We start from the raw sequence: 27,915 nt of genomic DNA on the forward strand, positions 1-27,915 counted from the left end.
ATTGATTACCGTTTATAATATATATACCTTGCTAAATGTATCAGTTTGTAGTTGGAACATCTTTATTAATATCGTATATACTACTAATATCAATCAACTATGTCGCATCTTCAATAGGACCACCAGTCCAAATTAACACTATACTTCACCATTATTAATGGCTTCCTATATTATCACAATAATATTAAAGATGAAACAACAAGAATATTAAAGATGAAGGCCTTATACTCTAATAATTGGGCAGCCTTGATCAATAATATTCTAATCTTTTCACTTGTATTCATTTTTATTAGTTCCAAATCTTCCAATTATGTTAGAGCTGCTTCATCATTTACAACCATTGATAATTTTCTTGAATGCCTCCACTATTCATCAATTTCAAATCCATCATTTCCAATCTCTAGAGCAATCTACACTCGTAACAACTCTTCTTTCTTACAAGTTCTTCAAGCCTACATACGAGAGAGTAGGTTTAACACATCATCTACCCCGAAACCTCTAGCCATAGTCACGGCCTTGGATGTATCCCATGTCCAAGCAACCGTGATTTGTGCAAAAGAAAATGGCTTACAAATTAGGATTAGAAGTGGAGGTCATGATTATGAAGGCCTCTCATACGTTGCACACGTTCCTTTTGTTGTCCTAGACATGTTCAACCTTCGATCAATTAATATTGACTTACCAAAAGAGACTGCTTGGGTTCAAGCCGGTGCAACTCTTGGTGAGCTATATTATAAGATTTCTGAAAAGAGTAAGGTCCATGGCTTCCCTGCAGGAGTATGCTTTACCGTTGGTATTGGAGGCCATTTTACCGGGGGAGGGTATGGGAACATGTTACGGAAATATGGCTTATCCATCGATAATGTTATTGATGCACAAGTTGTTGATGTTGGTGGTAGAATTCTCAATCGCGAAAGCATGGGTGAAGATCTTTTTTGGGCCATTAGGGGAGGTGGTGCAGCAAGCTTTTGTGTTGTTATATCATGGAAAATCAAATTAGTACGTGTACCAAAAATCGTTACACATTTTGATGTTCCAAGGACTTTAGAAGAAGGTGCTACGGATATAGTTCTTCAGTGGCAACAAGTGACTTCTACAATCGATAGAAACCTGTTCATTAGAATGCAACCAATAGTATATAAACAAGAATGTAACAAGACGATACAAATTTCATTTTCAGGGCTATATCTTGGACGTGCAAAATCACTTGTTTCCTTGATAAACAAGAGTTTTCCTCTTTTGAGATTACAAGCACAAGATCTCATTGAAATGTCATGGGTAGAATCAACTGTATCTTATTATAGTGGCAATATAAGTCCTCTAGAGGTGCTATTGCAACGAACACCTACACCGCCTAACGCATATTTGAAGCACAAGTCCGATTATGTAAAAACGCCTATTCCAAGGGAAGGGTTGGAGATGATATGGAAAAAGATGATGGAGTCGGAAAATATATTTCTTCAATGGAATCCTTATGGTGGGAGGATGAGTGAGATTCGAGAGAATGCAACTGCGTTTCCTCATAGAGCAGGAAATTTATTTAAGATGCAATATCTTGCAACTTGGGAAGATGATAGTGCTGAGGCTACAAGAAGGAATATTGAATCGATTCGAGATCTTTATGCTACATTAACTCCTTTTGTGTCTAGGAACCCAAGGGAAGCATACTTAAATTATAGGGATATTGATATTGGGACAAATGAAAATGGGAGCTTAGAGTTTGCTATGGACTTTTTTAAGGACAATTTAAAGAGATTGTTGCAAGTTAAGGCCAAGGTTGATCCAAGCGATTTTTTCAGTTACGAACAAAGTATTCCAATTTAAGCTAGATTATCAGGAAGGTTATTTTAGCTTGCATGAATTTGGGAGATTATATATGTTACTTTTAAATTGTTATTTAAGAATTTAATTTCTGTGCAACGAAATGTTGTAAAATTAATGATCCCTTGAATTGCTTAAAATGCATTTATGCATGGTAAGAGTTTATTCATGTAATCTGTAGTTGTTGTAATAATGAAACCAACATATATATATGCTACCTAAAACTTGGTGTTAAGCCACATATTAGAGTACTCGAAAGTGTAGAGTTTACTAGATACAACTAGGGGTACGGTGAAGTGATCTTATTTGGGCGGTTGGGCCATTAGGGCCTTTAGGGGTGGCCTGGGGGTGCTAGTTTTTGCGTCATTTTGTTAAAGAAAATCATACTATTACACGTCCCAGAGATTGTGACGGTTTACAATATAATGTTCTAAGGACCTCACAACAATGTGCTGGGTATCGGTGTAGATGATAGATGATGCTGATACAATGCACCAGCTTATTACCTTAGCTACGTAACTCCCAAAGTGTTTTTTTTTTTTTTTTTTTTTTTTGACAATAGCAAAACTCCCAAAGTTGGGTTATGGTAAATATATTTAATTATGAATATGAAATATAATTTAAAATTTTATTAAAAAGGTACCTTATTAATTACCTTATACGAGTATTATACTTCCTCTGTTTTTTTTTTTATTTAGATTCATCGCTTTTGAAATTGCAGATTCATGGTTAATTTTTGGAGTAAAGAGATAGAGAGAAAATAAAGAGGGAGGAAGTAAAACAATAGATGACTTTAAAAAATAAAGCAATGATAATTCTCAAACAGGTACGGATCTAGGGGGGGTTCATTGAACCCAGTGATTTTTTGAAAAAAAAATTAAAAGTGTTTTTTTTTTTTTTTTTTTTTTTTTTTTTTTTTTTTTTGTGAAAAATAATTATAAGTTTTTTTTTGAAAAAAATTTATAAGTTTTTTTTTTTAAAAAAAATTTATAAGTTTTTTTTTTTTTTTTTTTTTTAAAAAAAAAAGAAAAAAAAATAAGGCTAAAACAAATTTTTGTGAGGTTAATAACCAAATGTCTCCTCTTAGGTCTTGGGTTTGATTCATTTTTTTGTTTTTTTTTCGAGTTCTTCTGTTCTTCGTGAGTCCTTGTTGGTTGTACTTGTACTGCTTCAAAATAGTGGGTTGTGCACGCATGAGAAGTTAGCTATAATTTAGGAAGTTGTCCATAGTTGGGTCAGTAATTTTAGGAGTATTATGTTGGTCATTCCGTTAAGTTAGAGAGTCAAATGAATTTAGAAGTTAATGGGTTTGTGAGTGGGTTTAATCATGGCATTATGTTTCCACCTTTTTAGCTTATTATTTTTTGTTTGTTAGCCTATATATATGGCTCTTGTATTTGGTGAGTTAAGCATGAAGAAATATTATTGAGTTCCTTATTTTACTTGCATCATACTTATCTAATATTATTATTTTTATCCTTTAGTATTAGTTTCAACAGTTCTCTTATTCTTCTACTCCTTTTAATTCTTAAATCTTTATTCGTTTGTAAATTAGTCATAATTAGATTAATTACTGATTTGTTTAATTAGTTTTGATATATTGTTGAATACTTGAATTGTTGACAAATTGATTGTAGAAACTTAGAATTTAAAATTTTTACTTGGTCTTTTAATTAATAATTAGAAGAAGTTTACATTGTCAAATTTGTGTTTATTGGGGACTTGGGATTTTTGTTTTATGTGTAATATTGATTTTTTGCAATAGAATTATAGATTTATAGAAGTAGTAATGTATTAGCACGCTTTCAAAGTATGAAAACTCGAAAAATGCTTTTGAATTTTTTTTCTTTTTTTAATTTTTATTTATTTTTAATAACTATGTGATCCATCATCCATTTGTAAAAAAAAAAAAAAAAAGAAAAGAATATTGAACTTATGTATTGAATATTTAATTAATATATGATCATCGTTTGTTTTTTAAGATTCTGAACCCACAGTTCGGAATTCCTGGATGCGTCACTGTTCTCAAATGAAATTATTATAAAGTCATATGTTCAATGATAAAATGTTCTTAGTTTGAAATATCTTAATTTGATATTCTTGATGTATACCTTACCATTATCTATTGGCATAATAATTGAATTTCTTGATGTATACCTTATCATCATCTTTAAATTCCACCAAAGAAGTCACCCATGATTAACATGTGCAGCATGGTTAAATAGACCGATGACATTTGAAATTTCATGTCAACAAAAAAGGACATTTGAAAAGTCTAACATTAATGTATTTGTTAATATAAACCATTACTTTCTTAAGTAGTTTAAACATAATACTATTAATAGAAGCAACAATGCAAGCTATTAGAGATGCACTAAAGTTTTAATTCGAAAATTGAAACCCCTATTCTCTAATATGATTCACTTTAACATTCTACTATTTCCATTCCTAATTTTATTTTTAGGATTCCATGTTACAGCTTCATGTTCCTCAATTGATAATTTTCTCCATTGCCTTCCATCTCAAGCAAAATCATCACATCTGATTTCTAATGTCATATACACCCCCGATAATTCTTCTTTCTTGAATGTACTTCAAAACTATGTACGGGAGAGTAGATTTAATAGATCATCAACCCCGAAACCTCTAGCCATAGTCACGGCCTTGGACGTGTCCCATGTCCAAGCAACCGTGATATGTGCTAAAACAAGTGGGATTCAAATTAGAATAAGAAGTGGGGGGCATGATTATGAAGGCATGTCATATGTTGCACATCATGGTCCATTTGTACTCCTTGATATGTTCAATCTTCGTTCCATCGATATTGACATACCAAACGAGACTGCTTGGGTCCAAGCCGGGGCAACTATTGGTGAGCTTTATTATAAGATTGCCCAAAAGAGTAAGGTCCATGCCTTCCCTGCAGGGGTGTGCCTTACTGTTGGCGCCGGAGGCCATTTTAGTGGGGGTGGCTTTGGAAACATACTAAGGCAATATGGTTTATCTATCGATAACATTATTGATGCACAAGTTGTCGATGCAAATGGTAGGATTCTTAACCGCGAAAGTATGGGTGAAGATCTATTTTGGGCCATTAGGGGTGGTGGAGGTGCTAGTTTTTGTGTCATTTTATCATGGAAAATCAAACTAGTACGAATCCCAAATATTGTTACAGTCTTCAACGTAACAAGAACCCTTGAACAAAATGCTACAGATATAGTCTTGGAGTGGCAACAAGTAGCTTCGACAATAGATAAGAAGCTATTCATTAGAGCACAACCACAAGTAGTTCAACAAGGAGGGAGCAAGACGGTCCAAGTTACATTCATAGGGTTATACCTAGGACGTGCCAACGTGTTACTTTCCTTAATAAACAAGAAAATTCCATTATTAGGTTTACAACAACACAATTGCACTGAGATGCCATGGATAGAAACAACCTTATTTTGGAATGCCCTCCCAGAGGATACTCCCCTAGAAGAGTTAACACAAAGGACACCAACACCAGCCCACTCCTACACGAAAAAGAAGTCCGATTATGTGCAAACACCTATACCAAGGGCGGGCTTGGAGACAATATGGCAAAAGATGATTGAGTTGCAAATGGAAAATAATATTATGTTTTTACAATGGAATCCTTACGGTGGGAGGATGAATGAGATATCTAAGACCGCTACACCATTCCCTCATCGATCAAGAATACTCTATGAAATTCAATACCTAATATTTTGGCAAGATGATAGTGTTGAGGCTACTAATAGGAATCTCCAAATTGCTCGAGAACTACATGATACATTTACTCCTTTTGTGTCTAAGAACCCGAGGGAAGCGTTTTTGAACTATAGGGACATCGAAATTGGGACGAACAAGGATGGAAGTTTGGATTTTGCCTTGGACTATTTTAAGGACAATTTGAAGAGATTGTTGCGGGTCAAGGCCAAGGTTGATCCAAGCAATTTCTTCAGATATGAACAAAGTATACCAGTTTATCCTAAGAAACAATAAATATTATGTTGAAAGAAATAAAATTAGCATGTAGTAGAAAATTGTCGTTATTTGCCCAGATTTTAGTAGATATTTACAATGCATGATGATGTAACATCTTTTCAATAGTTAAGGATGATGTAGCTTATTATTGACTTACTGTATACAGATAGAACAAGTCACTCACTAGCTAGTGACTTTATCAAAGTTCATGCATTAAGTTGTTATAAAAAAATCTGGTTGAGTTTGAACTCTGTGAAGATTCTTCAAAACTGTTAAGGTATTGATTCTCGTGGAAGTTTCACTGAAGTTATATGCACGACGTGTTGGAGTTTTTAAAAAGAATTTTCTCTATCACATAGAAAAGTGTTAGATTTTGGGAAAACTCCTTGGGTTGGAGTGTGTACCATTGAATAATATATAGAGTTACAATACTAGTCCTAATCTTGTTAGGAAACCTAGTACGATAAGAATACAAACTATATCACAAATATATACAAATATATCCTACTCTGCGACACATATTATAATAATCCTATAATATCTATCACACCCCCGCAGTCGTAGCGGGAGGAGAGCGTACGCTAAGACTGGATCTAAATTCCAGAAATAAATCTCGTGGTAGGCCTTTGGTGAAAATGTCTGCAAACTGATATCTAGTAGGAACATGCAGAACCCGAACTTGTCCCAAAGCAACCTTTTCTCGAACAAAATGAATATCCATCTCCACATGTTTGGTACGTTGGTGTTGTACCGGGTTGCCAGAAAGGTAGATAGCACTGACATTATCACAATAAAGAATAGTAGCCTGCCGTAGAGGACAATGTAACTCAAGTAAAAGATTACGAAGCCAGCATGCCTCTGAGACAACATTTGCGACGCCTCGATATTCCGCTTCTGCACTCGACTTAGACAAAGTATGCTGACGCTTAGATGACCAAGACACGAGGTTGTCCCCAAGGAAACAACAATAGCCCGATGTGGAACGTCGGGTATCGGGACAACCTCCCCAGTCAGCGTCAGTGTAAGTAATAAGTCGATGAGAAACAGTCGGATATAAATGTAAGCCGTGATCAATGGTACCCTGAATATAACGCAGAATGCGTTTCAATGCCTCAAAGTGAGGTTCCCGAGGATCATGCATAAAAAGACACACCTGTTGTACCGCATAGGCAATATCCGGCCTAGTGAAAGTGAGGTACTGAAGAGCACCTGCTAAACTGCGATACAAAGTCGGATCCCGAAATGGTGGTCCTGCATCTGCACTAAGTTTGGACTTAGTGTCAACTGGAGTGGCTGCAGGTTTACATGAGCCCATACCTGCGCGCTCTAAAATCTCCTGTGCATACTTTTCCTGTGAAAGTAGCAGATAAGAGGGAGTACGGGTTACCGCTATCCCTTAAAAAAAACTCAACGGACCCAAATCAGTCATAGGGAACTCAGTTTGTAACTGAGAGATGATCCCTGCACGCAACTTGTCAGAAGAGGTAGTTAATATAATATCATCAACATATAGAAGCAAATATGCCATATCATCACCCTGTCGAAAAGTAAACAGAGAGTTGTCACTCTGTGAGATGACAAAACCCAATTTAATGAGAAAATTTGCAAAGCGTTGGTACCAAGCTCTGGGAGCTTGTTTCAAACCATAGAGAGCCCTGCGAAGTCGACAAACATGAGTGGGTGCTTTCTGATCAATAAAACCCGGAGGTTGGTGCATATAAACAGTTTCCTGCAAGTCACCATGTAAAAAGGCATTTTTGACATCTAATTGATGTATCGACCACTTTTTAGCCATAGCTAAACTGAGAACAGTGCGAATAGTGGCCGGTTTAACTACCGGACTGAAAGTCTCATCACAATCCACACCAATTTCCTGCGATCTGCCATCACATACAAGACGAGCTTTGTGCCTTTCAAGGTCACCATTAGACTTGTATTTATGCTTAAATAGCCACATACAATTAACAATATTCACCCCCGCAGGCCTAGGCACTAATTCCCATGTCCCTGTCTTAATTAAAGCACTATATTCATCATTCATCGCTGCATTCCAGTTATGGTCATTTAAAGCTTGTTTATAGGATTTTGAAAGCGGTGATTTATGATGGTGGGGACCCGAAGGTTGAACGGTAAGGTTGCAATATTTTGGATTAGGCTTAAAAATTCCCCGTTGACTACGGGTGACTCGGGGTGAAGGAGGTGGTGGCCGAGTGGGTTGTATGGGCGGAATGCCACGCATAGGTGGCGGGGAGTAAGCGGGGGTGGGTGTGGTGGCGCTGCTGGCTGTTGGTGGTGTTGGCAGTGGAGTCCGCGGGCTACCCGCGGCTGACGCTGGGCTGCCGCAGCCAACCTGCGGAGTAGCCTGCTGGACAGGCTGTTGGGCAGGAGATAATGGCTGGGCGGGGTTTGATTGTGGGTTGACTGGGCTTGCTGGAGCATGGAGTGGGCTGGCAGAAGCTGTTGGGCCAGTTTGTGGGGTGACAGAACCTGCTGGGCCATTTTCTTGGTGAAGTGTATGTGGGTTTTGTTGTTGCGGGGTGTGAAACGTGGGCTGCAACAAATGAGGGGAGGGGGAATCATCACCTAGAAACTCATAATCAAGGCTACGAAATTGATGAATATTTCGTAATGGGAAAGTTGCTTCATCAAAAATAACATGACGCGATATGATTATTTTATTTGTGGTGAGATCAAGACACCGATACCCTCTATGGTCAATAGGATAACCCAAGAACACACATGGTGTAGATCGAGGAGCTAATTTGTGTGGAGCTGTGGCAGATAAGTTAGGAAAACAAAGACACCCAAAAACACGAATGTGATCATATGAAGGAGTTTTTCCAAACAAGGCGAAAGCAGGAGTATTGTTTTTAAGAGCTTTTGTTGGCAAGATATTTAGAAGGTAAGTGGCCGTTTCAAGAGCATAAAACCAATACGAGGGAGGGGGAGACGCATGAAAAAAAATAGTACGCTTAATATTATTAAGAGTGCGAATCATACGCTCGGCTTTGCCATTTTGTGAGGAAGTGTGTGGACAAGAAAAACGGAATATCATTCCATGGTCAATACATTTTTGCTTAAAAGGGTCATTATCAAATTCCCTACCATGATCACATTGAAAGGATTTAATTTGACGTTCAAATTGGGTTTCAACATATTTTCGGAAATTGATAAAGGATTGAAAGGCTTGAGATTTGTATTTTAACGGAATGGTCCACACAAAGTGAGTATGATCATCTAATAAGACTAGATAATATTTGTGACCTTGAGAACTACGAATAGGAGAAGTCCATAAATCGGCATGTATAATATCAAAAGCACAAATAGTAGTATTATTAGAATTTTCAAAAGGGAGTCGAGTATGTTTTCCTAATTGACAAGAATTGCAAAACTGGGAGTCATGCTCCTTATTACAATAAATATGATTTTTGGACTTTAGAAAGCTAAAAACTTGAGCTCCAGGATGTCCTAGACGACTATGCCAAGTAGAAGGTGAAGCAGCAGTGAGTGAGGTAGCAAGACAGGTGGATGGAGTGGAGTTTGTGGTTTTGACTGGATATAAGTCTCCCGAACTATCACATCTCATTATTATTGTCCCCGTACGAAGATCCTTCACAGAAAAACCAAAAGGATCAAACTCAATAGACACAGAATTATCAGTGGTAAATTTACGAACTGAAATAAGGTTCTTTATGAGTTGAGGTGCAAGGAGGATATCACGAAGGATGAGAGGTGTTTTGGGATGGGGAAGGGAGCCATGACCATAACCTGTTACTGGAATACGATGACCATTACCAACTAAAATATGATTTTTAGTGCTTAAATTAAACAGGGGTAAGAGATTACCAGCGTTGTTCGTCATGTGTGATGTGGCACCCGAATCCACGTACCACTGATTGTCGGGATTTGGAAGTGTCATTGTGGAGAAAGATGCTGCCAAATCCGTGGGAGTCATGGGCTGCCCATATTGGGCCGTGTAAGCCTGCTGTGGTCTGGGTTGTCCAAGGATGGACCTTTGTTGCTGCTGAACTGGAAAAGGAGCTGGCGGCCTGGCCCAAGTTGATTGCTGAGCCCACTGTTGGAAACTAGCCCACAACTGCTGCTGACTTGGGCTTGCTTGGTTAGGAGGGGTGGACTGGGCCTGGGCCTGTTGTTGTTGTTGCTGCTGTCCACGCCCCCTGCCTTTGGGTTTGGACTTGCCACCACGCCCCTTATTGCCACGGCCACTGCCACCACCACCCCTGCCTTGCTGTTGCGACGGCTGCTGCTGCTGGCCGACCGCCGCGGTGGTGGTGGTGCTACTGCTCGCTTGTGCTACAAAAGCTTGCCTGGAGTTGTCTTTTGCGGATTTGCGGGACTCTTCTAAGAGAATTCGGGATCTTGCTTCATCAAACCCGGGGAGAGGTCGGATTTGAGTGATAGATTGAGCCACCCCATCATAGTCGGAGTCAATTAAACCTGCAAAAAGACGTAAAACCAAAGTTCTCTTGGACACGGGCTGACCAACATTAGCTAGTTGATCTTTGAGTTCCTTCAATTTCTGACAGTAAGAAGACACATCTGGGAAATTTTCAACAAAGAGATTGTTAAATTGGTTTTCGAGATAAATTGCACGAATTTCACCATTATCTTGAAAAATATTGGCGAGCCTATCCCAAGTTTCTTGTGCCGTAGCATTTTTGTACAACACCGTGCTTCGTAAGTCCGCAGAAATTGTGTTATAGATCCACTTTTTCACAATTGAGTCAAGGCGGTTCCACTGCGCCGTTGTGAGGTCCGTAGGACGGGGTGATTTAGGATCTATATGGTCGATAACATTGCAGGAGTGACAATGAATTTCGAAAAGTTCAACCCAACTACCATAATTCCCTTTGTCACGATCAAGGATTTCAGGAACCTCATTCTTGATGTTGCTAATGGAATTAGCAGGGTGGTAGTCATTAGAGGGTGGAGGAGGAGAAGGTGTGAGTGGTTGATCATCATCCTTGGCCATTGCTTAGGAAACCAAAACAAAATGCTACTGTAAAATAGAATTAATTAAAAAAGCTAGAAGTTGCAGCAAAGTGGACAAAAACAAGGCAGCAAATTAATGTGATGAATTAACCATGAGAGATTAGAGTATGCGGAAGAAAGAAAGGATCGGATTTTTTTAGGAAAAAAAAAAAAAAAAAAAAAAAAAAAAAAAAAAAAAAAAAAATTGTGGAACCCTAAAAAAATCTAGGCTGTGATACCATGTTAGATTTCGGGAAAACTCCTTGGGTTGGAGTGTGTACCATTGAATAATATATATAGAGTTACAATACTAGTCCTAATCTTGTTAGGAAACCTAGTACGATAAGAATACAAACTATATCACAAATATATACAAATATATCCTACTCTGCGACACATATTATAATAATCCTATAATATCTATCAAAAAGGAAAATACAATATTATTTTTTACAAGTTTGAACGAACATGTTATCTCAAGTTCTAACCTAGAATTCTCATCAGCATTAAGCTATGTCATAATTTATGTTCTCTATTGTAAACAAATATAATAGATAGTCCAAGACCCAAAAAAAAAAAATTATGAATTAAATGATGTATGTTGTGTAATGACCTGGGACATTGCTCAGATGAAAGATTAAAAAGAAATAATTGAAAATTATCAGGCATTATCATCAATAATAGTTGTTTAATTTTTATTTATTTTTTTAAAATTCTCACACTCATAATTTTGTAAGAAAATGTATTTAAATTTTATATAAAGGGAGCTCTTAGAAATTTAAAAAAAAAAATTATACAAAAATATAAAATTAATAATTTTGCAAACGGCTAATAACAACAGTTGATATAATGAAAAAATTATGAATCCTTCTTTCTTATATTATAGCTAGTTTGACAATTAAAGGAAAGTTGTTAGATGATACCTATTTATTTTATTTTTTTATGGTAAAAAGAAGACTCATCCTAGTAGGGAGGATGTAAGGAATTATTTTTTTTTTATTAGAATATGCTTGGTGAAATTCGACCCCTGGCTTCACGTCTATAAGTCGAAGAACTAGCCAACTAGTCTAGCCTCCTATCTTTAGATGTACCAATTTTAATTGGTTGTGAGCATGTATAGCTGGTTGTATGAACTACTCCGTATTTACATAGTACATTAGCCTGTTAAATCACCAATATTGTTGAGGGGCCACCAAACAAAGTTTGGTCTAGTGGTAAGGTTTGTCACCTCATAACCAAAAGGTTGTGGGATCAAACCCCACTAGAGGCAATTTGGGGTGGGGATTCCCTTACCCTTCCCCCCACTCCCAAATTGTCTAGCCCGTTAACCCGGGTTGGGTTGGACCCGTGAGAGGTTCCGGCCCGATAGGACCCTCCTTCTTACTTTTTTTAAAAAAAATAAATAAATAAAATAAAAATAAAAAAAAATGTTGAGGGGCCAAAATCTTTGATACAACCGTACAAGGAAATTAATTAACCACTGCACATGTAAGCTGGAATGGTTATTTTATCACTACAATCACAAAGCTGTTAGAAGGCTACAAACAGCTCTTTCAATTCAAAATGAGCCTTTTCGGCTTAAATCTCTCTCAATCAAACACTCCCAAGTAGTAGTTTGAACTAGCCAAAACCTCTCTCGTTTCCCTATTTAATTCCTCTATTTTTATTTTTTTTTGACAAGAAATTCCTCTATTTTAACGAAGTAACGAGTACGGAATACTACTCTAATAAACAAGCTTGTACAGATCTGATCATACTTTTTTTTGGCATGCACATTTCTATACATGGATGATTAGTGTTTATAATATACACTCCTTGCTAAATGTATGTATCAGAATGACAGTATGTAGTTGGAACATCTTTATTACGGATTAATAAAACAAATTACAAATCTGCATCGTATTTATTTAATTTAATCCATTAAACATATTGCATCTTCACTAGGACCACCAGTCCGAATTAATTAACTACGAAGTAATATAAATCATGAAATCATCCAATACGAGCTCCATTATTAATGTCTTCCATACTACTATTAATTATATTGTATAATATAGATCTAACAAGTTACTTACTTGTATTAAAATTGAAACAGGAAACAAAAGAAACCAAAAAAAAACATAAAATATGAAGGCCTCCAATATTATTCTAATATGTTTACTTGTATTCAATTATTTTGGTTCCAATGTTAGAGCTTCATGTTCAACCATTGATGATTTTCTTGACTGCCTTCACTATTCATCGATCTCAAATCCGTTATTTCCAATCTCTAACGCGATCTACACTCGTAGCAACCCTTCGTTCCTAAAAGTTCTTCAAGCCTACATCCACGAGAGTAGGTTTAACACATCATCAACACCGAAACCTCTAGCCATAGTCACGGCCTTGGATATATCCCACGTCCAAGCAACCGTGATTTGTGCAAAAGAAAATGACGTACAAATTAGAATTAGAAGTGGAGGCCATGATAATGAAGGCTTCTCATACGTTGCACATGTTCCTTTTGTTATCCTAGACATGTTCAACCTTCAATCAATTGATATTGACATACCAAGTGAGACTGCTTGGGTTGAGGCCGGAGCTACTATTGGTGAGCTTTATTATAAGATAGGCAATACGAGTAAGATCCATGGCTTCCCTGCAGGATTATGCTTTACTGTTGGCGCCGGAGGCCATTTTAGTGGGGGTGGCTATGGGAACATGTTGCGAAAATATGGCTTATCTATCGATAACATTGTCAATGCACAAGTTGTCGATGTAAATGGTAGAATTTTTAACCGTGAAAGTATGGGTGAAGATCTTTTTTGGGCTATTACGGGTGGTGGTGCAGCAAGCTTTTGTGTTGTTATATCATGGAAAATCAAATTAGTACGTGTACCTAAAGTTGTAACGTTTTTCGATGTTGCAAGGACTTTAGAGGAAGGTGTTACTAATATTGTTCTTCAATGGCAACAAGTTTCTTCTACAATTAACAAGAAGCTTTTCATTCGCATGCAACCAATGGTATCGAAACAAAGATGGAACACAACGATACGAATTTCGTTCTTAGGATTATATCTTGGACGTGCAAAATCCCTTGTTACATTAATAAACAAGGAATTTCCACTTTTGAGGTTACAAGAACAAGATCTTAATGAAATGTCATGGGTAGAATCAACTGTATCTTATTATATTGGCAACGGAAATCCTCTTGAGGTGTTACTGCAACGAACACCTTCACCGCCCCACTCGTATTGGAAACACAAGTCCGATTATGTAAATACGCCTATTCCAAGGGAAGGGTTGGAGAAGATATGGAAAAAGATGATCGAGTTAGAAAATCATGTAATTATTCTTCAATGGAATCCTTATGGTGGAAGGATGAGCGAGATTAAAGAGAATGCAACCGCGTTTCCTCATAGATCAGGGTACATATTTAAGATGCAATATCTAGTAACATGGAAAGATGATAGTGCTGAGGCTACAAGTAGGAATATCGAAGCCATTCGAGATCTTCATGCTACATTTACTCCTTATGTGTCTAACCCAAGGGTAGCGTACTGGAATTATAGGGATATCGATGTTGGGACGAACGAAAATGGGAGCTTAGATTTTGCTGTGGAGTTTTTTAAGGACAATGTTAAGAGATTGTTGCATGTTAAGGCTAAGGTTGATCCTGATAATTTTTTCAGGTATGAACAAAGTATTCCAGTTATACTTAGCTAGATGAATTAGAAAGATTTAATATATTGAATAGGATCTTGTTAACGAACGCCCTCGGGGCGTTGGATAAGCATTTAAAATATTGCCTAAAATAGTATTAATTTGGGAAAGCATGACAAAATCATGCGATCGGTGTTATTAATGTTCATTTTAATTTAATCTTTCTACTTTTAGTTAGCTTATCCAACGCTCCGGGACGTTCGTTAGCTTTTGCCTATTGAATATCATACTTTATATTCATTGTTTTAATTGATTATTTGTGAAACATGTGGTCTGTGTTTGCGTGCAACAAGTTGCATTAATAAAACCAATAGATAATGCCCGGATAAATATCATTGTAAATATAACTAGTATCTAATTATTTATGGATTTACATAGCACACTCACGTTATTGACATCAAAATTGCATTAGTATCTAATTTATCTAATTGTAACCCTTCCACTTAATTAAAGGCCCAAATTAGTCAATACCAAACTTTATACTTCGTATATAGCTATTCAAAAGTCTGCCCATGATCTTTGGATTCCAAACATTGATTAATTGATCTTAATGAGTGTATTGCTTCCATGCATGATGAGAGTTTATAAATAAAAACCTTGCTTAACTAATCGGTAGTTGAAACATCCTTATTACTGATTAATTTGTTACAAATTTACAACGACTTTATATTAGTCAAATACATCAAATCCATCCAAGAATCAGCAATTCAATTTTACTAATCCATCATACATTGCGTAATTACTGGCTTCATACACCACGAAAATTTTTCTTAAATAGATCCAACTAGTCATCATTAGACAAGCAACAAAGATATACAAAATGGCCCTATACACTAACATACTACTATCTCTGCTTCTATCCATGTTTGTTGTTTCCCATGTTAAGACTTCATGTTCATCCATTGATAACTTTCTTGAATGCCTTCCATCTCACTCGAATCCATTAATTCCAATCTCTAATGCAATCTACACTCGTAACAACCCTTCCTTCTTACAAGTTCTTCAAGCCTACATACGAGAGAGTAGGTTTAACACATCATCTACCCCGAAACCTCTAGCCATAGTCACGGCCTTGGATGTATCCCATGTCCAAGCAACCGTGATATGTGCAAAAGTAAATGGCTTACAAATTAGGATTAGAAGTGGAGGGCATGATAATGAAGGCCTCTCATACGTTGCACATGTTCCTTTTGTTGTCCTAGACATGTTCAATCTTCGATCAATTGATGTTGACATACCTTGTGAGGTTGCTTGGGTTCAGGCCGGGGCAACTCTTGGTGAACTTTATTATAAGATTGCCGAAAAGAGTAAAATTCATGGCTTCCCTGCAGGAGTATGCTTTACCGTTGGTATTGGAGGCCATTTTACAGGGGGGGGCTATGGGAACATGTTACGAAAATATGGCTTATCCATCGATAATGTTATTGATGCACAAGTTGTCGATGTACATGGTAGAATCCTCAATCGCAAAAGCATGGGTGAAGATCTTTTTTGGGCCATTAGGGGTGGTGGTGCAGCAAGCTTTTGTGTTGTTATTTCATGGAAAATCAAATTAGTACGTGTACCAAAAATCGTTACACGTTATGATGTTCCAAGGACTTTAGAAGAAGGTGCTACGGATATAGTTCTTCAGTGGCAACAAGTGACTTCTACAATCGATAAAAACCTTTTCATTAGAATGCAACCAATGGTATATAAACAAGATTGTAACAAGACGATACAAATTTCATTTTCAGGGTTGTATCTTGGACGTGCAAAATCACTTGTTTCCTTAGTAAACAAGAGATTTCCTCTTCTGAAATTAAAAGCACAAGATGTCACAGAAATGTCATGGGTAGAGTCAACTGTTTCTTATTTTATAGGCAACGGAAATCCTCTTGAGGTGCTATTGCAACGAACACCTACACCGCCTCGCTCATATTGGAAGCACAAGTCCGATTATGTAAAAACACCAATTCCAAGGGCGGGGTTGGAGATGTTATGGAAAAAGATGATCGAGTTGGAAACTATATTTCTTCAATGGAATCCTTATGGTGGGAGGATGAGTGAGATTCAAGAGAATGCAACCGCGTTTCCTCATAGAGCAGGAAACATATTTAAGATGCAATATCTTGCAAATTGGGTAGATGATAGTGCTGAGGCTACAAGAAGGAATATTGAATCGATTCGAGATCTTTATGCTACATTAACTCCTTTTGTGTCTAGGAACCCAAGGGAAGCATACTTGAATTATAGGGATATTGATATTGGGACAAACAAAAATGGGAGCTTAGAATTTGCTATGGACTTTTTTAAGGGGAATGTGAAGAGATTGTTGCAAGTTAAGGCCAAGGTTGATCCGAGCAATTTTTTCAGATATGAACAAAGCATTCCCATTTTAGTTACCTAGCTAGATGGATTAGAAGATCATTGTTGTTTTAGCTTGCATTAATTTGTGAGATCGTTTTACTCTGATTGTATTGTTTGATTTAATTCACTGCATGTAACATTTTAATCCATAGTTTTAAAATAATGTGTGTGCAACATGTTTTATACTTGTTTTAATGATCTCTTACGTAATACAAGTATATGTTGTGTTAGAATTTGATTTTATTCATGTAACATGTACTCTTGGTTATTAGTGCAACAAGTTGTATTAATTAAATTAAACTAACATAAATTAATTCCCTATTACTTGGTGATTAAGTGAGTATTATAGTACGTAGTACGAGAGTGTACAGGAATACAGGATATAGAACCATGCAACGGTCAATATCAAATGACAAATTAACAATATTACATATTTTTCAAAGTACAATTCGTTGACTTCAAAATTGAATTTTTTTTATCCTCTATTTTTTGTCTTGGAAACTGAATATACAATCCATTGAGACCATTCTAACTAATATCATATTAACCTTATATATTAAGCACCAACATTGGTTAAAAAAGATGGTGTTTATGTATAAGAATAGCGCAGAAGTAAAACAAAAGAAATTGGAGTATATATCATATCATATTCTTTCATTTTCTTTTTGTTTCTCTTAGAGACAGAGCTGAAAATGCCAACCATGAGTCCATGACAATAGCTTTGTGCAACATTAAAAAAGATAACCTTTAATTTATTGTTTCCAAGATAGACATGATTTTATCAACAACAAATTAAAACTTTATGAAATTAACAATTTTATGATAAGAAACTAAAGGTTAGACTAGTAGGACAATAGTACCTCACAAAAGCCAAGCATTGTCAAATAAGAAAAAAAAAATTCATAAAAGCCAACCACTTAACCAGGCCATTAACTACGTATTTTCTCTTTGTATAGTGATGAAATACTAAAGTTTGGAGCTCCTTTTATAAAGCCCCTATATAGTCCCTTATTCCACTCATGCTCAGAACCATCCCCAACCCCTCTCACAATAGACACAAACATTTCAAAAAGTCAGATGTACAATAAAATATTGTACATCCGCTACAAAATTACCTTAAAATGATCAAAAGTTAATCTTTAATGAATGAAAGTTACCCAATATATATAAGTTACTCTGATATAAATAAAAGTTATATATGTTTTATTGATAAAAGTTATCCAAAAAAGTATAAAAATTACCCTAAATTCAACAAAAGTTATCCCGATATGATGTACAGTAATATTACTATACATCGGATGTATACAAAAGTTTTTGTACATTAGAAATGGACTTGCAATCAGTTATTTAAATTAAGATTCGGATTTAACCCAAAGATGAGGACCCAAGGTTAAACGTTCATTTCAAATTATCTTCTTTTCTTTTTCCTCTCTTGACCCTCATTGTGATCCTAGGAAGGCTTTAAAGCCTCTAATTGTCCAATTCTCACAATTCTCTTTTGTCAGTCTAAGCTAGGAAATTGAAACGGAACCAAACCATTCACCATTCTGTATTTATTAGGAACTTTAACTGCAGATGGACGCCGAGTATATATATCCGTTATTTGCACCATTTTGTATTTATTAGAAACTTTAACTACAGATGGACGCCGAGTATATATATCTGTTATCAGATATTATTGCTAAGGATGTTTGTACAAAATAGAAAATCAAATTTATTCACTAAAGAGATCATTGCTAAGGACGTTTGTACATATACAACAACCTTACGTTGAAAGTAAAACATACTTATCACATTATTCACAAATTTAACTTATTTTAGAAATTTTCATTAATAACTTAAAAAATAATAATAATAAAATAAATACAAAAAAAATTAAATAAACCCTCATGACAAAATAAAAGTCAAACTTTTGAGTTGTCGGCCAAAGAAGTAGTAGATTCGTTCGTTATTCACCTACTTTGAACCTTTTTCTTCACCAACCTACCATACTTGGTCTTTTTTTCTACGACTATTGCTAAAAAGAGCACCTAACCTTATCTTTTATACCACTATATAACATCCACTCACCCTTATAAATTATAATACTTCAAAGTTCAAACCACTTAATAATATGAACTTCTCAAACTCTTCCTATACTCGTTTTTTTCTCCTTACAACAATTCTTGCCTTGTTCTTGATTAGGTCTTATGTAAGCGCCTCGAATTCGGCCATCGACAACTTCCTTCAATGTCTTCCTCGCTACTCGAATTCGTTATATCCAATCTCCAATGCTATGTACAGCCGCGAAAACACTCCTTCTTTATCCTTCTTACAGTTCTACATAGGAGATCATAGGCTTAATGACACGAGTTCGACCTCGAAATATAGTATAGAGACCTTGGAGCAAAATTATGTTAAAGCTATTATAGTATGTGCAAGGGTTTGTGGGTTACAAATTATGATTAAGAGTGGTGAACGTGATTTCGAGGGTCTCTCTTACGTATCGGATGTTCCTCTCGTCCACCTATGATATCGCGAATTCGCGGTGTTCCTTAGATGGTTGGGTGTTTCGCATCGGAGTTGTTCCTTATTGTTTTTCTTTTGTTACCTTATTGTACACAGAATGTATATAAAAAACAAAAGTTGTAGATAAATTAGGGTCCCAAGTTGAAAGTTGATAGAATGTTTGGTAATGTGAGTCACTCGATCGTTTTGTGAATATTAAAAGCATCCCTGAAAGTGAAAGTGCAAAAATTATTCAATTGTTTAGATACAAAGTAATCTAATAAATTTGCTTTGTATGAAGTTATAATTAGGGATGTCCCGGTTGGATGGGGATGGGTCTTGGTTTGACGGGTGGTGGGGCTGGAATGGGGGTAAAAATCATACTGGTCATGGGTGATGGGCAGGGGTGGATTTTACATTGTACCCGCCCCACTCCACCTGCCTCACTTCATACCCGCCTCATCCCCACCTCACACCTACATATATATATATTTTAAAAATAAAATTATATATTTTTATATAATTCTATAAAAAAAAAATTATGTAAAATAAAATAGTAGATATAAAAATTGTAAAATACACTAATATTATAATAAAAGAGTGTGTAATATTAACAAATTTATTTTTCTTGTAATCTATGTTAATTATGTTGGATTGTGTATTGGGAGGTGGGGATTAGGCAGGTCTTAGGTGGGGATTAAGTGGGGATACATATCCAAGTGGAGGGTGGGGCGGAGATGGTTTTGAAATTGTACCCACCAGGACGGGGATGGGGATGTATTATGGACCCATTGCGGGAATGGGGATAGGGATGAAAATTTTTGGTGGGGATGGGGACGGAAAGGCCAACATCTATCCCGTCCCGCCCCATTAACATCCCTAGTTATAATTGTCACCCCTACTAGAATCATATGCTGTCATTTTTATTTCACTTTGTTTTCCACGGAATACTTAAATACTTTGTAACTCTTAAGAAGTACATACCTATAAATTTCTCTGAATAACTTTGACTGTCAAATTTCTTCCTTTACAATGACCACGTATGAGATTTGTTTATTCTAGTAGATAAGTAAGGACTAAGAAGAGTGTATCTTATTAGATCGTAGTCTCTTATAAGTCAACTCTGTCCAAATACGTAAACAAGACCCTTTGGAGCTCATAAAAATAGTATGAAAATCTCCATCCCTAAATGGTCTTATAGGATTGATCACACAATCTCATAATTGTGAGATACTAATTCTTTTCATTAGAATGACAAAATATGCATATATATTATTGTTTTATTATAAAAATCAAATACAGAAATAAAATTTGTTGGAGTACTATATACTTACAGTACTATGATCGCCAATAGAGAGATGGGGAGTACGTGTAGCATGCTGAAACTTACTGTACTTTTTTTTGGGTGTACAAGTGTCAGATGCAGAATATGATGCAATTATTGACCAAATGTACGACTTAATCATCGACAAATGTACGACCTAGTGCAGAAAATGATGCAGTTACTTTCTAAAATAAAATCTAAAGTAGTGTACTTCACCACTCATAAAACTCTTACAGTATCATGATTGTTGATAAAGCCCAACTAGCTAAATTTATTGAGAAATGTCTACACTAGGAACTATCAAGGCACAATACTGCAATAGCTAATTATACCAGCCCAAGCCCCAAGATCAAGCCCAACACTTTCAAAACTAACTTCCTAGACTGTTTGTTCGGGATAGTGTTATTAATATAAATTACTTCCTAGTTTTAAGCTAGAATTTGTAAGTAGACTTGGTTATTGGGCGGGTCGGCTTAGTGTTGGTGCGGGTTGATTACGAGTCAAAGAGGGTCATATTTTATAGGGTCAATATCATATTGGGCCAATAAGGATCACATGTCAATAGAGGGTTAATAATGGGAAAAAAATATCAATTAAAATAAATATTAGACAAATCTATGATACAAATTTAAGTGATTAAATTATTTTACATTTTTTTTTCATCTATTAAATTAGAAACACACTTTGACCTTACATTGACCCTACCCAATCATGAACTTTTCCATTAAAAACCCAGTCTATTAAAAGCCCTTTAAGGTTGACCCTGACTCTCTTATCATTGGATTACCCTACTCAATAACCAGGTCTAATTACAAGTAAGAGAGACAAATAGATAATCTCCTTTGATTAAAAGCACCTTCACCTAGTAAGATTTTAACCTTAAGACGGGTGTCTAAACTGTAACATCAAAATGTAAATGTAAAATGTGTGACTACATGTATTACTGCAACAATAAACACCCCTTCAAGTATAACATTTACGAAGGATCATGTCAGAGCCGAGTGTTAAGAATTTGATACGCTATTACTAAGACGGAAATCGCTAGGCTAGTACCCTGGGCTGTAACACTATTGGTGACTGAAAATGACGTAAATGAGTCGGTATGAATAGTAAATCTCGTTCAAAGTTGAGTGAAGAGAAATAGCATGAGTATCATTGTCGTAATAAATGTAATGTTGTATCTTGCTTTGTGTTGGTTGTGTCTTACATTCTCACATGCTTCCAGCTTCCTGCCTATTGTCTGCTCTATCATGTTTAATGTTGTAACATTACTGTGGAAATGGGTTTGGGTCCATGATAAGGATTACTCCTATCTGACAACTAGCCTAGGGTTGTACATTTTTTTGATCTAGATCAAAATATCCTTAACATTTAAGGACATGTTTCATATGTGGTAATAACTTATACGAGTAAGTATATCTACGGATTTAATATTGTTTAGTTAGTTTATAGCCGCTTACCAAACAAAATACGAAGGCTTTAATTTCTTGAAATTTTGAATTGAAGTTCGTTTGATTTTTTTTTTTTTTTTTTTTTTTTTTTTTTTTAAAGAAATATGTACAATTAACATACAACTGTCAATTGATGAATGGAAATGGAAGTGACAATTGGTGGTTGAGCATAACAATCAAGTAATGTCTTCACTTTTTGAGTTTGTGCTGTCAATATTTGTGCATGAACCTCATGTTGTTCACTGGTAAAGTAGTAATTTATCCTACATTGGAGAAATAAAAATGTACTAATTACTCTATAAGAATATTATTTATGATTGCAATTTAAAATCCAATTTCTAGTGTCTAGGACTGTCTACTAAACATGTTTTAGAAGTCAGAATACAGCCCATTATCAAAATGGCATATATTTCTAATTTGGGCCTTATTTCGGCCCAATAGATGACAGTCCAAGATATTAGAGTTACATACTTATATTTGACTAATATCCATTCAAGACCCTTCGGTCCTCGTTTGTGTTTCTTTCATAATTTACCGGTCAAAATCGAGTTAGTATTATATAATCCTAGATCATGTATTCCATTTCCATACCAATTATAATTGAGTTATTTTGCCTAAACCTAATATTATTTTGCTTAAATCTTGTATTATTTTGCTAAAACACTATGTTATTTACTTCAACAACATTTATAAAAAAAAACAACATGCAAGAATAAAATAACATGTACTTATTTAAAAATAACATATATGTAAATTGAAATGATAATAAGTTCATATCAGAGAGAGAGAGAGAAAACATAAGAAAAAAAAAATTAGAACCATAAGAAAAAAAATTAGAACATAAGAAAAAAAAAATAGAACATAAGCAGAAAAAATTAGAACATAAGCAGAAAAAAAAAATTAGAACATAAGCAGAAAAAAAAAATTAGAACATAAGCAGAAAAAAAAAATTAGAACATAAGCAGAAAAAAAAATTAGAACATAAGAAAAAAAATTTAGAACATAGCAAAAATTTAGAATATAAGCAAATAAAAATTTAGAACATAAGTTGAAAAAATGATTTGTACCATAGGAAAAAATTTATAACACAAGCTAAAAAAATAATTTAGAACATAGGAAAAAAATTTAGAACATAAGTTGAAAAAATAATTTAGAACATAGGAACAAATTTAGAACATAAGATAAAAAATAAATAAAAAATTAGAAAAAAATTAGAACATAGAAAATGATTTGAAACATAAGTAGAAAAAATTTAGAATATAGAAAAAACTTTAGAACATAAGCAGAAAAAAATTTAGAACATAGAAAAGTGTTTAAAACATAAGGTGTTCTTACATAAGAAAGGGTTCTTATATAAGGAGAAATTCTTACCGGATCCCCCCTTATATATATATATATATATATATATATATATATATATCAAAATAATATAAATTTTATAAACCTGGAGTAGCTGGTGCATGGTACTCCAAAAGTAAGATAGAAATTGTGATCAAAATCCAGTATGACCCATTTGGGTATTTAGAGTCATTTTTTTTATTTTTATTAATGCCTAGATTCATTACTCTCGTTAGATGGGTGGACAATGGACATTAATATGATTATGAATCTATGATGAAATATTGTCTCATGATATCATTTTTGAATCGACTTAATATAGCTTTTCATATTTACTGTTTTTATACTTTTTATTTATTGATAATTAGAGATATCAATCACTGAACTTGTACGCGGACAAATATAATTAATTAAAATATACAAAATCTAGTAACGTAAGAATTAAGTCTTGAGAAATCACTTGCACTCTACATATTGTAAGAAATTGCCCTTTACTTCTAGCATGAACTCAACTGTAAATTGTAAAATTTGTTTCCTATAAGCCATAACACGTATCGTTATACATCAATCAATCGTTGGGGACATTTTTAACCTTTACCAAATGTATTAATGCACATTCCTTAACCGGCCATCATATAGGGCCCTTTAGGGGGGGGGGGGGGGGGACGATTTCTCAATCGTGTGGTCGAGACCCTTTCAATGAAGTGTAACATACACTAAAAATTCCACAAAACACTCAAAATTAATAACTCAGGGACAAAAAATGGAAAGATAGGGTCCTTGATTCATTAACATATACTAGTAAATAATTTAGTCAGATTATTCCATTTGCTATTACTTGCTTGCTATATGCGTCCAACGAGGGGCCGATCCATATCTCATTCAAGTATTAATCATATACTATATCATATACCTAATTGGCTAATCGATCTTATATTTATTTCAACCTCATTTATATTTTAATAATTCATACTACACTATACTAGTACTACTTGTCAAAGATAAAGACGTTGAGTTTCATTGGTTGAAAACAACTGCCCTACTACCAACTTGGACATCTTTTTCTTGCTAAAAGCTTAGGGCTTTCTCGAAGAAAATTTTAAGGAATCTTTGCAATTTGTTGATGTTTAATTTGTTGATGTATTACTATTAAAAAAAAGGCATTGTAATTATTAGGGTCCTATGTATTGAATTAATTATAAAAAGTAATTGAATTAAGTGCCCAAATATATGTAGTTAATTAGCTAGCTGGCCAAAAAATGTAGGCTCCAAGTCTCCAACATTGCAATATTTTGAAAACATAGGCCGGACAAGGCTAACTGGCTATGGTATCTATATTTCGAAGGAATATTATTGCACTTTAGCTGTGACATGGTTTAAATAGGTTAAAAAGAAAGGTGTCTAGGTCTGTATAAGTAATTCAGTATAATTTGTTAATGTTTGGACATTTACAATTTTATTAATATGATTCCATCTTTGATGATATACTCTTAACCACAGAGTAAATTTTTTCTAAAAAAAAGGGCAATTTGTGTACTATACACATGTTAAAATATTAAGATCATACGGAGTATTAACAAATCATGTATGAGTAGTGGTTTTATCCCTCATTATAAAAAAAAATTAAAAAAAAAATAAAAAAAGTTGATAAATTATATGTTTATGAGTTATTCCTCTTGTTATTAATTGGTTTAATTAAAAATGGAACCTTATAGTGGTTTTACTTTCCTTCTCATTAACTAAGGAATAAGGACTTAAGGAGTGCAATCCGAATTCCGAACCAATCTAAAAGTAACTTAAATTTAACAATGATCAACGATGAATTTAGGATTTTAGCTAAGATTTATAACTCCATCCAATCAAGTGATTTATTATCTAGAATATATATGCATAGAGTATAATAATTGGTCTTAAAAGAAAAGTAATTCGCTTAAAAAAAAGACTCTTGAATAGGATAGTACAAAAATGACTTCCCACCTACGTTCATGTCAAAGTTATCTAAGTCAAGTATACAACGAACCACTCATAGCTTATAGTCATATACATATAATAACTCTCATAACGTAAGAACTTTATATGCTTGTGTTTTAGGGACCGATTAGAATTACTTTATTTTCTTCTTTCAAAAAAGAATTACTTCATTTTGGATACAGAGAAATCATAAATGATAAATAATGCACACAATATAAAATTAGATCTTAAATTTTAGGAGTTAGTCTTAAAATTTTAGACAACTAGACTACTATTGACATTTGTTTATAAATTGTTAGTTGTTTATAAATTGTTAGTTACAATTACGAAATAGTTTGTCACTCCCTTCATTTCATAATTTTAGTCTCATTTAGGGTCTATTCACATTTATTGAACTGAGCTGAACTGAACTGAACTGAACTGATTGAAACTGAACTGAACTGAACTGATTGGAGCTGAACTGAACTGAATAGAGTTAAAATGTATATTTTATTAGAGAAGGAAATAAAGAGCTGAACTGAACTGAACTGATTGGAACTGAACTGAACCAAACTGAACTAAAATTAAGCTGAAGTGAACAGACCCTTAGAATATACTCGTTTATTGCGAGTATATTGTACTCGTATTATTTAATATATATTTAATATTGACAAAAGGCTATAGCTATCATATTTAATTATGTAGTGTTGTACAAATCTTTGCAAACAATTAATTAAAAGTGTGAATCCCATTTATGAGAAATTATATCGAAGCCTTCATATTTTTGACAATTTTGTTATCTTTGTATGATGACGCAATTTACGAATTTAGCAAGAAATTACTCGTAATTTATATGATAACAATAAGTATTATGCTTTTCCTTAATTCCTCCTCGAGCATATTGAAGTCAAATATGTTGTTTTCGTTGACAAATAATTAGGGGTCGTTTGGTTCACATAAGGGAATCGGAATGGAATGAAGAAAGGGAATAAAAGAGAAAGGAATGGATTTCCCTGATTTAGCGTAGTCGTTTGGTTGTGTTCAAGAAACGGAATGAACTGCTCAGTGATTACCTTTGTGACTGTTTGGTTCAAGCCAAGGAATCAAATTTTGAGTTTTTTAATTTTTTTTTTTTTTCCAAAATAACTTGTTATTATATGATAAACCTGTTTCTTCATTGAGTAACACATCAAATGTAGCAACACAACACAATTCTTCATAGTAATTATCCCAATTTCTCTTCCTTTTCAAAGAAGTACCGATTCGAGCCATTTTCTATAGAAAAGAACAACAACACCATATCATTGACTAGTTTACATATTATTTATACTCAAGATATATAAAAATCTCAAGCTAAACAAATATATACATATATATGAACATTAGTATATATAAACATCAAATTAGTATTCATTCAAGGAAAAAAAAAATCAACAAATAACAACTGATTTTGTCATTCCCAACATAAAAAAAAATAAAATAAAAAATAAATAAAAAAAAATAAAAAAAAAAACCGTTCATGAAACCCTTCAAAACGAAACAGTGAACAAAACATGAACAACTATTATTTAGGGTCTCCGGTGGTCGATAACGTGACAAATTCTTCAAAAGTCAGAAATAAAGTATAAATTCCACAACAATTCATGAATAAAACAAAAAAAAAGACATGACGTAGATAACCGTGAAAATTAGAACAAGAACATGATTATTAGGGTCGCCGGTGGTCGTAGCTTGTCGGAACCGCTCGGATATCGTCGCCGGTGTACAAACTCGGGTGGTTGTCGTGGTGGCCAGAGGTTCAGTGACGGGTGACGGCTACTGGGGATTTTAGGGTTTGAGAGGAGAGAGAAAGTGATAGGTAATGAAGTAGTGAATGGGAATGGAAAAGTCTTGGAGGGGTGGGGAATGAGTGTGGAACATATTTGGATAAACTCAAAAATAAAAATGGGTAAAGGAAATGATAGAAAGTGACAAACAAACAACAACAAAGGGAATTGGGCCTATCCATTCCCTTTTCCATGGATTATTACCCCCAACCAAACAACCCCTTTAGTTTAGTTGAAGAAACTAGGCCTCATGATTACGCCATCCATATACACATAGTCACATAGTACACTATCCGAATAAAGATTTCGAATACTATTCCTCACTAAGTAAATAATACAAGACAATTAACATGCAATACTCACTCGATTCCGCGAAATTTAAAATAGTTTTTTGTTTATGCATTTTAAACAACACATTGAAATAAATAGATCTAATAGACTCTCATATTTTTATATTGAGAACAATTTGTCTAATTGGTGTTAAAAAATAAATAAATTACTAAAATAGTGTTCACTTAAAAATATTTCTCAAAGTAGTGTCCATATAGGTTCGGAAATTACAAAGCTAGGAATTAAAAATTAATAGCTAATACAATCCAAATATATATGTATGCCATCAATTCTTTATTTTTAACACTTACGGTATCTTGACCAGAGTATGGATATAACCTTGTCAAAAAACGTATAT

The 27,915-nt window shown here is 34.5% G+C and overlaps 1 protein-coding gene and 4 pseudogenes across 1 annotated transcript; 4 read left to right on the forward strand and 1 right to left on the reverse strand.

Annotated features, from left to right (window-relative positions):
* Window positions 1-213: 213 nt before the first annotated feature.
* Window positions 214-1,824, forward strand: LOC145570741 (berberine bridge enzyme-like 14 pseudogene; annotated as a pseudogene).
* Window positions 1,825-4,236: 2,412 nt separating this feature from the next.
* LOC145571802 (berberine bridge enzyme-like 3 pseudogene) lies at window positions 4,237-5,956 on the forward strand (annotated as a pseudogene).
* Window positions 5,957-7,204: 1,248 nt separating this feature from the next.
* On the reverse strand, window positions 7,205-10,801 carry LOC145570742 (uncharacterized). Its single transcript, XM_081629889.1, has 4 exons — window positions 9,260-10,801; window positions 8,159-8,884; window positions 7,453-7,537; window positions 7,205-7,269 (listed from the first exon to the last, which is right to left on the reverse strand). The coding sequence occupies exons 1-4, from the start codon at window positions 10,799-10,801 to the stop codon at window positions 7,205-7,207; spliced, it is 2,418 nt and encodes an 805-aa protein (XP_081486015.1).
* Window positions 10,802-12,927: 2,126 nt separating this feature from the next.
* LOC145570743 (berberine bridge enzyme-like 4 pseudogene) lies at window positions 12,928-14,505 on the forward strand (annotated as a pseudogene).
* An 817-nt stretch (window positions 14,506-15,322) lies between these two features.
* LOC145570744 (berberine bridge enzyme-like 3 pseudogene) lies at window positions 15,323-16,891 on the forward strand (annotated as a pseudogene).
* The last annotated feature ends 11,024 nt before the right edge of the window (window positions 16,892-27,915 follow it).

The sequence above is a fragment of the Chenopodium album genome, chromosome 12 (assembly GCF_948465745.1).
Source record: "Chenopodium album chromosome 12, dcCheAlbu1.1, whole genome shotgun sequence".
In the NCBI taxonomy this organism is placed as follows: domain Eukaryota; kingdom Viridiplantae; phylum Streptophyta; class Magnoliopsida; order Caryophyllales; family Amaranthaceae; genus Chenopodium; species Chenopodium album.

Excerpts from the sequence above, each read along its gene's own strand:
- LOC145570742 (XM_081629889.1), bottom strand. The coding sequence starts at position 10,801 with ATGGCCAAGGATGATGATCAACCACTCACACCTTCTCCTCCTCCACCC. Across the intron at positions 7,538-8,158 it reads TCCAGCAGGCTACTCCGCAG|GAAACTGTTTATATGCACCA; the intron begins GTTGGCTGCGGC and ends GGTGACTTGCAG. Across the intron at positions 7,270-7,452 it reads ACTTCGCAGGGCTCTCTATG|GGATCATCTCTCAGTTACAA; the intron begins GTTTGAAACAAG and ends AGTTGCGTGCAG.